General features: G+C 31.3%; 1 protein-coding gene across 1 annotated transcript in view; it reads left to right on the forward strand.

Moving 5' to 3' along the window:
* The window catches only part of ZFC3H1 (zinc finger C3H1-type containing), a 51,168-nt gene that overhangs the window by 15,604 nt on the left and 19,354 nt on the right, over nucleotides 1-16,210 (forward strand). Inside the window, exons 4-20 of the mRNA XM_012738845.2 lie at nucleotides 329-527; nucleotides 779-1,002; nucleotides 2,635-2,758; nucleotides 5,029-5,126; nucleotides 5,941-6,150; nucleotides 6,399-6,563; nucleotides 7,518-7,655; nucleotides 8,884-9,005; nucleotides 9,420-9,569; nucleotides 11,790-11,964; nucleotides 12,224-12,355; nucleotides 12,732-13,274; nucleotides 13,357-13,466; nucleotides 14,295-14,426; nucleotides 14,533-14,654; nucleotides 15,595-15,696; nucleotides 15,888-16,007. Coding sequence (XP_012594299.2) covers nucleotides 329-527; nucleotides 779-1,002; nucleotides 2,635-2,758; nucleotides 5,029-5,126; nucleotides 5,941-6,150; nucleotides 6,399-6,563; nucleotides 7,518-7,655; nucleotides 8,884-9,005; nucleotides 9,420-9,569; nucleotides 11,790-11,964; nucleotides 12,224-12,355; nucleotides 12,732-13,274; nucleotides 13,357-13,466; nucleotides 14,295-14,426; nucleotides 14,533-14,654; nucleotides 15,595-15,696; nucleotides 15,888-16,007 — 2,866 coding nt within the window. The remainder of the gene's footprint in view (nucleotides 1-328; nucleotides 528-778; nucleotides 1,003-2,634; nucleotides 2,759-5,028; nucleotides 5,127-5,940; nucleotides 6,151-6,398; nucleotides 6,564-7,517; nucleotides 7,656-8,883; nucleotides 9,006-9,419; nucleotides 9,570-11,789; nucleotides 11,965-12,223; nucleotides 12,356-12,731; nucleotides 13,275-13,356; nucleotides 13,467-14,294; nucleotides 14,427-14,532; nucleotides 14,655-15,594; nucleotides 15,697-15,887; nucleotides 16,008-16,210) is intronic.

A 16,210-nucleotide genomic window follows, 5' to 3' on the forward strand; every position in this document is an offset into this window, starting at 1 on the left:
AGCTCTTTTAAATGCTGATCTCTAATTCTTAGTTTTCCCTTTTTGCATCATCCTGTTCTATCAGTTATACCCTTCCTGTCCCAACCCTGCGTATTTACATGTATACACATACCTTCCACAGATTGATCTTCTATTTGTATTAAAGGCATTAAATTAGAGTCTTGGGCTACAGTAAGTAAATTCATTTCCTTATTTTATCTGTATTTGCCCTTTAAATAATTGCCTTAAAACTAACATTAAATTCTAATCTTAAAGATTTGACTTGGTGAAATGTTTGAGGTTAAATTATGGAATTTAAAAATTTTAACTGTTTCTTTTTGCTTTAAAGAAACTTGGTGAAGATGAAGAGGAGCTATCAGAATTACAGCTTCGTCTTTTGGCTCTTCAGTCAGCCAGTAAAAAATGGCAACAAAAAGAACAGCAGGTGATGAAAGAAAGCAAAGAAAAGTTGACTAAAACGAAAACTGTACAGCAAAAAGTTAAAACCAGTACAAAAACACATTCGGCCAAAAAAGTTAGCACTACAGGTGATCATTTCTGTTACATTTTTAAAATTGAATTAATATGTCAGTATAGTTTCTAGATTTTAATTCAGAAAGCTTTGAGTTTGGGGAATTATAGGGCCCTAAAATGGAAGATAATCCTATATAAACAACTTAGAGGAGCAACTGTATAGATGACTCAGTGATAATGAAAATAATTTTTAAAGCTCTTTCTTTTATCTCCTATAAAATTCTAACTCTAACAGATACTAATGTTTATGTATTTTCATCTATAGCTAAACAAGCATTGAGGAAACAGCAAACAAAGGCATGGAAGAAACTACAACAACAAAAAGAACAGGAAAGACAGAAAGAAGAGGATCAGCGGAAACAAGCTGAAGAAGAAGAGAGAAGGAAAAGAGAAGAAGAAATCAGAAAAATTCGAGATCTCTCAAATCAGGAAGAGCAATACAATCGATTCATGAAATTGGTTGGTGGAAAGAGGAGATCAAGAAGCAAAGTAAGAAATGCAAAAATATAAAGTCAAAGTATTACTCAAATTTAAGTGTTCTTAGAGTTTTATAGATTCTGTCAAATAAGAGAAACTGCAAATATCTTATGTTTGATAGAGCTTATTAGATAATTAACTCTTGGGGGAGAAAGGAAAGTAGGTTATAATTGGGAATGAGTCTTTCATAGTTATAGGTGTTAGAAAAAATTAAAGGAAGGCTAAAATTATGATTAGTAGTGACTGCTAGCGTTTTCTATTTAGATGAAAATAGTATTACTAAATTGTGGTGAGTACTTATTTCAAAAATGTCTGTTTCTTAAGTATAGGGGTAGAATTTCATTAGTTTTTTATTGTTTAGTAATGTAGAATGAGAAGTGTGTCATGATTAATTGGTATGGATTATTTTAAAGAATGTTAAATGAGCATATAGTAATAACCTTAGTGCATGTGGCTGTTTTATATTTAATCATGATGCAGTTGTTGAACATTTACTATGTATAAGTCATTGATAATGCCTTTAAGAATACACTTGTGAATGTACTTATAAAGAATACATGTTCTTGGCTGGGTGTGGTGGCTCATGCCTGTAATCCTAACACTCTGGGAGGCTGAGGCGGATGGATTGTTTGAGCTAAGGAGTTCGAGACCAGCCTGAGCAAGAGCGAGACCCCGTCTCTATCAGAAAATCAAAAGAAATTAGCTGGACAACTTAATATATATAGAAAAAATTAGCCGGGCATGGTGGCGCATGCCTGTACTCCCAGCTACTTGGGAAGCTGAGGCAGGAGGATCGGATCGCCTGAGCCCAGGAGCTTGAGGTTACTGTGAGCTAGGCTGAAGCCATGGCACGGCACTCTAGCCCAGGCAACAGAGTTAGACTCTGTCTCAAAAAAAAAAAAAGAATACTTGTTCTTTATGTATGTTAAAGAATAAGTTTTTTAATTAAAGAGAATCAGGAGGCAGGTTTGCCTAAGCAAGGAATATTTTAAGTATTCTAAATGTTCATGCTTTGAACTTTTAAAAAGTACTTTGATAGAATCTTTTTGTAGAAATAAGTATTATTTGCACATTACCTTTCTACCTCCATGTGGATAGGTTTTGCTAGTTTTTAGTTATTAATAGTGATTAACTCTGTGAGTGGAATGTCATAAGTAAAAAAGAAAATACAATAGACAAACACATTGACCTAGAGTCTAGAGTTTTCAGGTATCACTAATTTATTCATAATTAAAATATTACTGACTTTTTGGGAACTATTGTTAATATAGTCTTCATAACATAAAACATATATTCCTGTAGTTTTTTAATCATATGGAAGACATGTTCAAGAGCTTGGTGCCATTTAATAGAGGAATAGCTATTTAATGGCTCAGCTAACTATAGGGGATTTCATTTATATAGATAGTACTTTGCTAGATTTCCATTTTCTATCTGGTGATGCAATTATAAAATATCAACCACAGTGTACCTGTCATGTGACCTGCATTTCCCAAATCAGATGTGATAGGCAGATCTAACTGAATCATCATGATTTTTGATAGTTTCCTAGAAGATAATTATCAATTTATTTGTACCTTGTAGCTTAAGAATAGCCTAAGACAGAAAATGCTTTGAAACTACAAAATAGTGTTATATATTTAGTCTTCAGATCCTGACCTGAGGCGATCCTTAGATAAGCAACCTACTGATAGTGGAGGAGGCATTTATCAGTATGACAACTATGAAGAAGTTGCTATGGATACAGATAGTGAAACCAATTCTCCAGGTATGAGCTGTACTTGAAACATTTGTGTATTTACAATTATGAGAGAATGATTAAGCTTACCCAATACCTTGAAAGAAATGTTTAATAAAAGTGAGATTTGCTGCTGGAATGTGTAATCATGGACATTACTTGGTATTCTAAATACTTACAGAGCAAACCTGAAATAAGTTATGTTAACCTTTATTTCCAAGTGTTTCTAGATAGCCTTTAAGTAAAAAAAAAAAAAAAAAAAAAAAACATTGTTTAAAGTCTGTTTGATCTTAAAAGTAAAGATTGTGGGAAAGATGGTAACACTACTCTTTAAAAAAAAATAAAAAAAAAAAAATATATATATATATATATATATATATATATATATAAAAGAAACCCTTGGTATCCAAGAATCTTTCTGCTTTAAAGAAAGAAATCTTTTTTGCTATTAGGCTTTCTATCTCCTTCCAGTAATGATACTTCATAGGAATTTGGAGATGGAAAGTGATACTGGTGGCATCTCAGGAAAGGCTATTTAGGATTGGTCAGGGCTGTATCTCCATTAAATTGCATTGTCTAGAATCTGACTCTACCTTTGAGGACCAGATCTTTCTTTTGTTGATGTTCAGGAGTGATTGGCTGTGAGAGACCTCTTCTCTCACTAATTTGAAAACATAAGATGGAGACAGATAACAATGCAGTTGGCATTCCAGGAACAGCAATGCTTAAAAGACCACATGATCAGTGTATTTCTCCCTGTGGTCATATTTTGAGACCAAATCAAAAGTAGACTCCTGGCTGGGCGCGGTGGCTCACGCCTGTAATCCTAGCTCTCTGGGAGGCCGAGGCGGGCAGATTGCTCAAGGTCAGGAGTTCAAAACCAGCCTGAGCAAGAGCGAGATCCCGTCTCTACTATAAATAGAAAGAAATTAATTGGCCAACTGATATGTATATAAAAAATTAGCCGGGCATAGTGGCGCATGCCTGTAGTCCCAGCTACTCGGGAGGCTGAGGCAGAAGGATCGCTCGAGCCCAGGAGTGTGAGGTTGCTGTGAGCTAGGCTGCTGCCATGGCACTCACTCTAACCTGGGCAACAAAGCGAGACTCTGTCTCAAAAAAAAAAAAAAAAAAAAAAAGTAGACTCCTACTTTGGTGAGTCTAGACTGGAGACAAAGCAAAATAGATATTATTTGGCTAATGTTTACCAAAAGTGCTTATTTTCAGGTTGTTTTAAGCTGATGTTTGATAATCTTATGTTTTGATTTCATAATTTAATTCTCTTTGATCAATCTTTAATTTTCTTATTTTCAAATTCTTGGATGATTCTTTATAATTCCCAGGTATTAATATTAATATTCTGTATTTCTATAAAATGACTTTATGATCTATGCTTTTTAAATAATTTTATAAAAAATTATTATCCAGAGAACATACTCTCCACTCAGCTTTGTCAAATTTTAACTTTTTGCCATGGTAACTACAAATATTTATATTTTTAAGAAGTAAAATTTTCTGAAGATCAATGTATTTGTAGATTATGTCAGTTGGACCTGAAGTCAACCCCATATAAGGCATGGGTAATGTCTGTATTGACTTGTGAGACAAATGGGATAAAGAAGGAACATTAGATTTTCCCTGAGGTTATATAGTTAGTGGGTGATAAGAGTAGTCTTTGAATCTGCCATATTTCAGTGAGCCTAAGAAATCATTAAGGCAAAATGCATAATTATTTTTATCTGTTACCAAGAAAGAAAAATGCTAGCAGTTTAACTGAGATGAACTGATCGTAATTATTTTAGAATTAACGTGTGAAAAAATTTGCACCTTATTGATTAAATACAGTAAGTAGTTCTTCTCATTTCTAGTTCCACACAGCTTATATAGTCCATGTCCTCAATTTTCTTTGTTCCACATGAAGGGAAGAATGGCACTTTGGCGGGATTCAGGGGAATTTTTGGTTTTATTATTTCTTAAAAAGTATGTTTGTCAAAAAAAAACCAACTATATATATATATATATCTTTTAACTTTTCCTGATCTGTTTCCTGCTGTCATCATTAAGTGAGAAGTGGAACAACATGGGACTTTTGAGGGACTGTCAGCTTAAAGTGAATGGCTGACTTTATGTGATGATGTGACAATTTTAAGTGGGTAGATGTGGACTCGTGAGGATTAAAGATTTTGTCAGAGACTGATAAAATCTAATTTGTCAACCTAGATGTATTTCTTATACCATAAATTTAATATATTTTTGTGGAGGTATTTGTATTATTAAACTCTTATCAAAAACATTTTTTACAGCTCCTTCACCAGTACAACCACCGTTCTTCTCTGAATGTTCATTGGGGTATTTTTCTCCAGCACCATCTATTTCTTTGCCTCCACCACCTCAGGTTTCTGTAAGTCAGAATTGATATGATTTCTAAGAAAATTATTGTGTTGCCTTGTCTTTTCTAATTTTATAAAAATTGGCATGTAGTTAATAAATAATTAGGTTTGAAGAGGGATTATAAACCATAATTGCTTACCAGAATTAATAGCAATGAAACATATAAAATAAACAGTTGTGCCTTTACTGGCAAGCTATCCATCTGGTAGATGTTTTTCATAGGTAAATGTTTAAATTTCATGTTGACTTTCTTTGAGCACTTAGCATGTCTCCTTCTTTCTTCCCTTTTCTCCTCCTTTCTTCCCCTTCCCCACTAGCTGAGTAGCTATCCATATCTAAACTCAGGGAATTAAATAAAAATTAGTTTCCTTTATAGATAATTTCGAAGAAGCCATTTTATTCTTCTTGGAACTTAATTAAGGTACTTTGGATTATTATTCTCAAAATCTCTTTGGTTCCTAATTTTTATTTTTTTTACTTAAATAGTATGTTTCTGGTTTTAGTATCTCTGCTTGTTTTCAGATAGTCATCTGGAAGGAAAGGCCCTGTATAATTTAATTTCTATATCTTATAGAATGCTAAATAGAGATAAAAGTGGGAACAGAGATTTCAAATATTATTGATTTTTTAAAAAATTCTAAAAATAACACTTTTTCATGGTTGAATATTGAATCTTGGGTTAGTTTTAAATTTACGGTATAATTTCCTTATAGCTAAAATAATAAACTTAAGTTTACTTTTTTCCAATTTAATATTGCTACAGAGATGAACATTTGCAGTTGATAAAATTTGCATTGTAATTATTATTTCTTTTTTAAAAATAGTCTATGCCACCTTTGAGCCAGCCTTATGTGGAAGGCTTGTGTGTTTCTCTTGAACCTCTACCTCCTCTGCCACCTTTACCACCTCTCCCACCTGAAGATCCAGAACAACCTCCAAAGCCACCGTTTGCAGATGAGGAAGAGGAGGAAGAAATGCTGCTTAGAGAAGAGCTACTTAAATCTCTAGCAAACAAAAGAGCTTTTAAGCCAGAGGTAATTTAGGCATCTGAATCTCTAGGTGGTGCTCTTGAGCTTAGTTTTAGGGCACTCCTACTTTTTTCGGTTTATTTCGGATTCGTTGGGCTTTTCAGCAAAGTTAGGAATAAGTCTTATACTGATTTGCTCAAGATTTTTAAAGGTGATAGAAGTTTTTTATGTAATAATGTGATAGAAGAAAAAGGTGATAGAAGTTTTTATGTTTTTATGTAATAATGTTTTACAGCAGTCTCTTCCTTACTTAGGAAACATCCAGTAATAGTGACCCACCTTCACCTCCAGTTCTGAACAATTCACAGCCTGTGCCAAGAAGCAATCTATCAATAGTCAGTATTAATACAGTATCTCAGCCTAGAATACAGAATCCAAAGTTTCACAGAGGACCTCGTCTTCCACGAACTGTGATCTCGGTAAAAACAGACAAAAATTGTAATATTTTATTCAAACGGATTATGAAAACTTTGTATGAAGTTTTGCTGTCCTGTTCCCACCCCCTGGTTTATTTATACATACACATATATTCATATAAATACAAATTGTTAAAATTTATTTTTTATCGATGAAGTGAGAGCAGTGTCTTCACTAAACTGTTAGTGTTTTTAATAGGGTATTTGGGAAAATATTCTCATCAGAGTGTGGTATGCTTTTCTCTGCCATTTCTTCAACTTTTTTCCTATAAAAATTGATTCATTCAGATTTTCTGTCTTTTCTGGAGTCAGTTTTAACAATATGTGTTTTTTATTTTTCTCATCTTTTTTTATACTTTGCTTATATTTTCAAACCAGTGACTGTGCTATAATGGAATGATTTATTGGTGATGTTTGTTAAAGGACGTTGAACGACAGTTTTCTACCTTGTTTTCTGTTGACTTCAAAGTAAAGTAAATGGAGCAAAGCCAAATTGAAATCTAGCCTGTGTTAGGAAAACCAGCTTTGGCAATTTAACCCTCTATATGTAACCACAAAGACTACAACATTTTTAAAATTATTATGTAGCATTATTAAAATAATTTTTCTTTGGTTTTAAAAGGGTTAATTTAGATGGCATTATGGTTCTTTATAGAATGTTAAAGAAAATAAAATTTAATGATGGAGGTAATCACAGTAATGTCTAGAAAGACTTTAAGAATATAGAATATTTTATGTTTTTGGCATATAACCAGTATTGGTGGAGTGGTATATAATCAATTATCTAGTATAACCAGAAGGAGCTATAGACAGTTTACTTGGAGTCCATTATTTTTGTGGATTAAAATTCAGAGAGGTTAAAAACTTGTCCAAGGCTGTGCCCCTCATTGTGGTTGAGCCAATAAAAGAATAGACATACTTTTCTTATCAAGAATAACAAATATATTGTCTTTGTAGCTTCCAAAGCATAAATCAGTGGTTGTAACACTAAATGATTCAGATGATAGTGAATCTGATGGAGAGGCTTCCAAGTCAACAAATAGTGTTTTTGGTGGATTAGAGTCCATGATTAAAGAAGCAAGACGAACTGCTGAGGTAGGTGCAATTATTAAAGTTTATTTTTTCCTGATAATTAGACCTTAGAGTTAAAGATTATTAATATATGGATTTGTGGACATATTGTAAGTATTTGTGCTATTAGGACTTTAAATAATGAAACATGTATCAATTTAGATCAATTTTACTATTAAAAATCTCTTTAATTTGTGTTTCATATTAATTAGTCCCTTCAAAATAGTAAAATTGGATAATTCTCCTATGTATGGAGATTTATTGTTGTTTTAGAATTGTATTTATGTTACCAGAAAACAGTTCTTATTAAAGTGTATGATCTAAGTACAACTTTTATTCTTTTTCCCTATTATAGCAGTTGTTTAGAAATGATTTAATTCAGTGATTTTCCAAACTCTAGGTCTTGACTACTTGGTGGTTTATACAATTAATTTGGTAGTTATCAACCAACATTGTTTTAGAAAAAGGAATAGAAAATAATGAAGATATTCAGGTATTTCTAAATGTATTCAGTATACACTGGGTTACAATGTGAAATACAAATTTTTTTTTATTTGCAGATGATATTTTCTTTTTATAAAATCCCAAAAAGTATACCAGAAAAAAGCTATTATATTTAATAAGTGAGTTTAGCAATGTCACAGAATACAAATTAGTATACAATAAGTAATTGTGTCTCTATATACTAGCAATGAATCACTGAAAATTAAAAATAACATCATTTATATTAGAGATCAAAACACAGCAAAAATACGTGAAATCTCTGGGCATAAAACTAATAAAATATGCCCAAGATCAAGATGTTAAAATTTTATCTTGAAATCAAAGTACACCTAAATAAATTGAGAAACATACCATGATCATGGATTGAAATAAATAATACAGTTAAGATATCACTTCTCCCTTAATTGTTCTTTTAGATTCAGTATAATTCATATGAAATTGTAGTAAGATTTTTTTTGTAAAACTAACAAATGAATTCTATTAGAATAGCCTAAATGATTTTGAAAAAAACTAGAGCAAAGTTGGAGGAATTACACTATCTACTTTAAGACTTACTATAAGACAACACAAATCAAGGCAGTGTGTGGTATTGGTAAAAGATTAGATAAATAGAAAAATTTAAACATAATGGGCCATCCAGAATTATACCCCAGATAAATATATGGTCAATTAATTTTTGTTAATATATAAATCTTAGTATAAAATTTTTGAAAGCTTTTGATCTTGTTGACTTCAAATGTTTTTTTAGCAAGCTTCAAAACCGAAAATACCTCCAAAATCTGAAAAAGAAAATGATCCTTTGCGAACACCTGAGGCTTTGCCTGAAGAAAAGAAGATTGAATATAGATTGTTAAAGGAAGAGATTGCCAAGTAAGTGCAATTTTATGTAGTTAGCTTTAAAGGTATATTCTGTTTTCAGAACTTCCTTTAGTCTCTATAAAGTTTATTGGCACTGGGAAATAAGTGATGATGTTTTTTTCCCAAGATGCAGTTAATGTTTTTGTAACTCATACAGAAGGGGGAGCCAGATGATCGTGTATAGACTTGAATACAATGATGCACTGTGATATAACCAGCTTAAAAAAAGATAAAAGCACTCAAAGAGAAGATTACAGTGTCATCTTTGAATGCCACCTTGAATCATACATACTGGTCATCGTTCATCATTGTTATTAGTCAATGTGATAAATGTTTTTATTTTATAAAAGAGAATACATTTTAAACAAAAATAGTTTCAGTTTATTATTGGGTGTAATGCATCTATCTTTATATTGGTTATTTTAGCCGTGAGAAACAGCGTTTGATTAAATCAGATCAGTTGAAGACAAGTTCATCATCCCCAGCCAGCTCTGATGTGGAAATTGATGGGATTGGCAGAATAGCAATGGTTACTAAGCAGGTTGCAGATGCAGAAGCAAAACTTAAAAAACATAGGTGAGCCTCATTATTTTCACATATCTAATTATTACTATATTTGATGGATATATTTTTATAGTGTGTCATTTATACATATACTTATAGGATTACAGATTTTTACTTACACTGGTAGAACTGTACCATTTTGTTGAATTATGCATTTATATAACATCATAGAATGAATGTTTAAATATACTAAGCCTTCAAAAGAAAGTTGAGCCCATCAGATTGATAACATGGCTCATCCATTGCTAAAAACATTTATAAAACTCTCCTCTGTGGAATTTTATTTAAATATTCTGACATGTTTTTTGAAATGTCTTCCTTGGAAGAACTATTCATCCATAGTTAATTTTTTTTTTGTTAAAGGTGAGCTTGATTGTTGGAAATAGTCATTATCTAGTATGATCAATGACATATGGTTAAATTATAGTGTTGTAAACTGTGAATATTAAGTTATGATCATAAAGTTCTTGTTTTATGAAATCACTATGCTGTTCAAGAGGTGATTGAAAATTTTGAGAATATGTGTAAAACCTCACAAGATGAACATACTGAATGATAGAATTCATTTGAATGTATTAGCATATATTTGCTAGAAATAATTATATTATGGGTACATATTTTTTCCACTCCAAATATCCTGCAGTTATTAGTTGATGAAGAGCAAAAATGGTTTTAGTTATCCTCGACATTTCTGAGCTTGCTTCTGCCAGTCTGCTTTTAGGTTTACAAATTAAAGGGGAGATTCTGTGTAAGACTTTTCTTGTCCTATTTTTAGTAACTGACTAACCAGTTCTTGAACTTTAAGCCATGGTAGTAAAAAAATTATTATAGTGATGAATTAACACTTAATGTTGAAAAATCATTAATAATATTTGAACAATTTAATGGTTTTTAAAACAAGCTTGAAAAGTTCATTCATCAATAGTTAATTAAGGAAAAGAAAGAAAAATTTACAGCTTCATTTCTAACATAATAGTCACTTGGTATTCTTTTTATTTTTTTTAAGCCATGAGAAAGAATGTCATTTAATAAATTTTAATAAGGCAACTGAGACATCTCAAGAAGATATATTTTTTTTTCCAAGAAGATATTGACTGTGTAAGGCTTTATATTAAATATACAAACATATGTTTTGTTTTTCATTTATGAGTAAGATATTAGAACAAAATAAAATGCATTTTAAAATAGTGTTATAAATGTCTTCAATTTTAAATATTTGTCTTGCTCTTAATTTACCATATTTCATTACATCTAAGGTGTACCATTATTTTAGGTACTATTAAGAAAGAAAAATGCTGCTAGTTAAACTATAATATGGAATAATGGCATCTTGATGTTAGAGATCTGAAAAATGTGCTTCATAGATGAAATATAAATAAAATTTCCAAAATTATCAATGAGAAATGGTATTGTATATGTTTTAAAAGAGTTTAAAATCATTTAGATTCTGTTTAATGAGTTTTATAACAGATGAAAAGTTTATAAAAACTCTTTATGTGTGTCTTCCATTCCCTATCCTCTCTATCACATATTCTCTGTCTTTATGATTCATTCTAGATGTTAGTAGTTGTGACTAATGAAATCTGGTATCTTTCTGGAAACTTGCTTCATTCTTTTAAACCACATATTCAGTATTTTAAAATACTTAAAATCTTTTAAACTTATTCATATCCATGAATTTGTCTTTTTGTTCTTTTTTTTCTTAGTTTCAAATTTATGTATATATGTATGTATGATTATTTAAAAATTAGACTTTCCTCTCCCCTTCCTTGCCTTACTTTGGATAAAATGAGTTAGAGATGTATAAATTAATTAAATGTGCTTATGTTTATTAGATATTTGAAGTGTATATTAGGAACATTATAAATGAAACTGAACACAGCAACTTTTCTAGTTTGCCTCAATCCTCACTTCACTCCTTGTTCGGGATCCATATAGGGTCAGATTCAGCCAACGTTGAACATTCACTGTAAGCTTTACAAATGTAATTCACATTAACTCAGGGTTAAATGATTTTTTTTTAAAAAAGATAAGACCCGTAGTTGAAATTATAAAATATAATAGGGTCAATTTAAATATCTGTGTGATCGATGAATATAGAAATATTCATTCTTCTAAATTCTCGCCTGCATATTATAGATATGTTTTTTTAAATGGTCTACTACTTTGAAAATGTTTTACTCTGATAGTTTAGAAAAATATTAAATAAGAATTTTGTTATTTCCCATTTAGGATTCTTTTGATGAAAGATGAATCTGTTTTAAAGAATCTAGTGCAGCAAGAAGCTAAGAAGAAAGAATCTGTTAGAAATGCTGAAACAAAGATTACAAAACTCACAGAACAGCTTCAGGCAACTGAAAAAATTCTCAGTGTCAACAAAATTTTTTTGAAGAAGCTTCAGGAACAAGTAATGCTTCTTTTTTTAAAAATTAATATATTATTAATATAATCTTCTGTTTACTACACATTTTTATAGACCAAGTTTTCTATAAGACTAAAAACCCCATAAAGTCATCAAAATATGTGTAAACTATAGTTTTGCATTGAGACAGAGTGGAATATTTTTATTTTCAGTTTAACACCCTAAAACTTCAGTGTTTGAGAAAGAAGAAATTTCTTCTCCAAAAGTTTTCATTTACATTGTCATAATTATTCTATATTTTCAGATTCACAAAGTTCAACAACGTGTTACATTTAAGAAAGCTTTGACTCTAAAATATGGAGAAGAGTTAGCTCGGGCAAAGGCAGTGGCTAGTAAAGAAATAGGAAAACGTAAACTGGAACAAGATCGCCTTGGAGTAAGTTGTTTGTAGAAATATTTATTTTTGGAAAGCAGAAAGTTTTTATGATACTTTTGAGGGTAATGTATAAAATAACTTTTTTCCTGTAAATTCAGAGAATACAATTAAAGCTTTGTTTTTAAATGACATCCACATTTTTGGATGCTTACTTTGAAAAAACTTTTTTTGTCTTAACTTTGTTCTTTGATTTTTTGTAGGTCACAGATTAACTAGGAAAACTGTTGGAGATTTATGTTAAACTCTATTTTAGTCTCCATATTGATTTAGTTTTGTAATGTTGGGATTCTATTGTAGGGATAGCATGATTATTTTACCAGAAATTGTTTATAAAATCACAGTGATATAAAATATTTATATCATTTTTCTTCCCCAGCCAAACAAAATGATGAGACTGGACAATTCTCCAGTATCAAGTCCAAGAAAGCATTCAGCAGAACTAATTGCTATGGAAAAAAGACGATTACAAAAACTTGAATATGAATATGCCCTGAAAATTCAAAAATTAAAAGAAGCCCGGGCTCTTAAGGCAAAGGAACAACAAAATATTGCTCCAGTTGTGGAAGAGGAAGCTGAATTTTCTTTACCTCAACCCTCACTTCACGATCTGACACAAGACAAATTAACCCTGGACACTGAAGAAAATGATGTTGATGACGAAGTTTTGTCTGGTTCAAACAGAGAACGAAGAAGATCCTTCTTAGAATCCAATTCTTTTACTAAACCTAACCTTAAGCACACTGATACCCCTAACAAAGAATGCATAAACAAACTTAATAAAAGTACTGTAGAAAAACCAGAACTTTTTCTAGGGTTAAAAATTGGTGAATTGCAAAAATTATATTCAAAAGCTGACAGCTTAAAACAGCTGATTTTAAAAACCACCACAGGCATTACAGAAAAAGTTTTGCATGGCCAGGTAACTGAACATTTCATATTTATAAAATTTAGAATTTGCCCCAGCCTTACTTGCCTTATAGAATTATTGTTTTCTTTTGCAGGAGATTGCTGTAGATGTGGATTTTCTCACAGCACAGAGTAAAACAACAGAAATGAAGCCATGTCCTTTTAGACCCTACCATAGTCCTCTTCTAGTTTTTAAGTCATACAGGTATAAAAGAAAGATTCAGTAAGGTTGAATTTCAGAATTACTCTTGGTTCCTAATATTTTACCTTGAATATTTGTTGAATGAAAAAGCAATTGAATCATAGTCACTAGAAAATGGACCTGTCCTTTTAGGGAAAATAAAAATTACATGTGTTGCTGTTGGACTCACTGTGTCAGGAAGTGAGGTTTAGCTCACTCTTGGGTTTATCATTATCAAATTCCAGTTTCTGGCTACTGGTAGAAGAAATGTGGAGAATTCTGGACTTCTTTGTTAGGGATTTTAGGAAAAATAACTGGAGGATTTTTAATTTTTGGTTCTTAATTTTCCAGTCTAAAGAGTGCATTAGCCAGCCTTCATAAAATTTATTTAGACATTCTCAGATGATTAACTTTGTGGACGGTTGTCCCACAAAGTTTTTAGACTTCTAGAAGTTTGAGACTATTAAATGGGTATGATGTTATCATAAGATTATAAAGCACCTTCTAGGTAGTACAGACTTTTCCCCTATATTTATCTGTGTGTGTGTTGGGTAGTAATGTGTGCAAGAAATACCAGTATTATACAGCATTTTATTATGTGGTGAAAAATACTACTTTTAGAATACAGGGTTTTTTGTTTCCTATTTCAAATCATTTATGTTCTTGGTATAAAAGTAGCTTGTTCCTGTCACTTGATACTCTGGCTCTTTTCTAGGGTTAATTTTGGTGTTAATTTAACTAGATAAGTAGTAAGTTCAAAGTATAGAAATCTTTACTGAGAAAAATTAAAATTTTCCTAGTTTTCTGAGGAATGTTTATAGAGCATAATGTGCCTGTCCACTCTCTTTTTAGATTTAGTCCATACTATCGAACCAAGGAAAAACTTCCCCTAAGCTCAGTATCATACAGCAATATGATTGAACCGGATCAGTGTTTCTGCCGTTTTGATCTAACAGGAACGTGTAATGATGATGATTGTCAGTGGTGAGTTGTTTTTATATGTGAACATTTTGTAATTTGCAAGGAGGTCTTGGTTGCTTAACTTTAATATACACATGATTATCTTTGCTGTGTTGTTATTTTATTTTAGGCAGCATATAGAAGACTATACACTTAGCCGAAAACAGCTATTCCAGGACATTCTGTCATATAATCTGTCTTTGATTGGTTGTTCAGAAACAAGCACTGATGAAGAAATAGCTGCTGCAGCAGGTTTTTAAAGACTTCTTATTCTTCCCCAAGTGAAAATTTGAATTTAGGCAATTTAAAAATTTTATGTTTAGTTGTTGATGTTTTTAAATAGCTACACCTGTGTCCCTTTATCTAGCTCTGCTGTGTCCAGTATAGTAGCCACTAACCACATGTTGCTATTTAAATTTAAATTAATTAAAATTAAAGTAAAAATTTATTTCCTCAGTTATACTGGCCACATTTCAAGTGCTTAGTGGCCATGTGTGGCAAGTGCTTCCCAATAGGACAGCACAGACTTACTACATTTCCAATGCTATAGAAAGTTCTTTAGACAGAGCTCATCTAAATAGTTCAGTTTATTTAAAAGCAAATTTTAAGCTATTTATATAGAAATTTAATGATTTTAACATTCTGATTTCACTTACAGTTTTCAAAAATAGAGAACTAGAAGTTAAGATGGTTTGTAGTTTCAAATTCTATAATGAAAGAAAAGGACTTCATTTACTTAGATATTATAGAAAGCATAGATTACTATCAGACATTTTGAACAAACATTGTTAAGGTTTTCCCTAGATTTGGTGCCAAATAATAAACCTGAAACTACAGATCTTTTGGAAGTAAGGTAATTGATAATTACTATATTGGGTGTTATCACAACCCAGAGTGATTGTAAAGTTACTGAATCTATTTCATCACTCCCAACTTGGGACTTTAACTTTCTTAATTACTCTGTTCATTTCAGGAGATACTTTTTTTCCTGCCCAAATTGGGTGTTTGATGTGGTAGGGTTTGCCATAGTAGTTAATGTAGAAAAGTTTTGCCCTCTCAGAGGTCATGGATGTTATTAACTAGGGGCATATACTTTCTTTTAATTCTTAAGCTATTCTTTGTGTCATATTCTTTAATTATACCAGTCTTTGTAATCGATGTTTTTATGAAGATAGTATTGCTCTTATTTCAGAAAAATATGTTGAGAAACTCTTTGGAGTAAACAAAGATCGAATGTCAATGGACCAGATGTCAGTTCTCCTTGTTAGCAATATCAATGAAAGTAAAGGTCATAGTAAGTATACATATATGTGTGTGTAAGTGTGTATATTTCTCTCTCTCTAAAAAAGAACTTTTTTGTTTTATGTTCTTAATATAAAGTATATATCATTTCTGAAATGGAGTAAATGTATTTCTATTTGGGTAGCCTTCAAAAGGATAAATAACTAGTTATATCAATTAACAGTCTTCTCCTGTTTATGTTAGCACCTCCATTTACAACATACAAAGATAAAAGAAAGTGGAAGCCAAAGTTTTGGAGAAAACCTGTTTCAGAGAATAGCTTCAGCAGTGATGATGAACAGGCAACAGGACCAATTAAGTATGGTAAGAAGTTATGTAATTTAAAATCCAGAATTATCAAATAGTGGTGCTCTATCTAACACTTTGCTAGTCTTTTGATATTGTGCTAGCCTAGTTTAAAAAAATTTTTTGCATTCTAATTTCAAGTTTGCATAATTTGTTTACTATTTGTGGATTAGCAATTATCTGAGATATGTGTACTCTCATGTGCTTATTTAACATTAATG

Source organism: Microcebus murinus, chromosome 10, assembly GCF_040939455.1.
Source record: "Microcebus murinus isolate Inina chromosome 10, M.murinus_Inina_mat1.0, whole genome shotgun sequence".
NCBI classification, from domain to species: Eukaryota; Metazoa; Chordata; class Mammalia; order Primates; family Cheirogaleidae; genus Microcebus; species Microcebus murinus.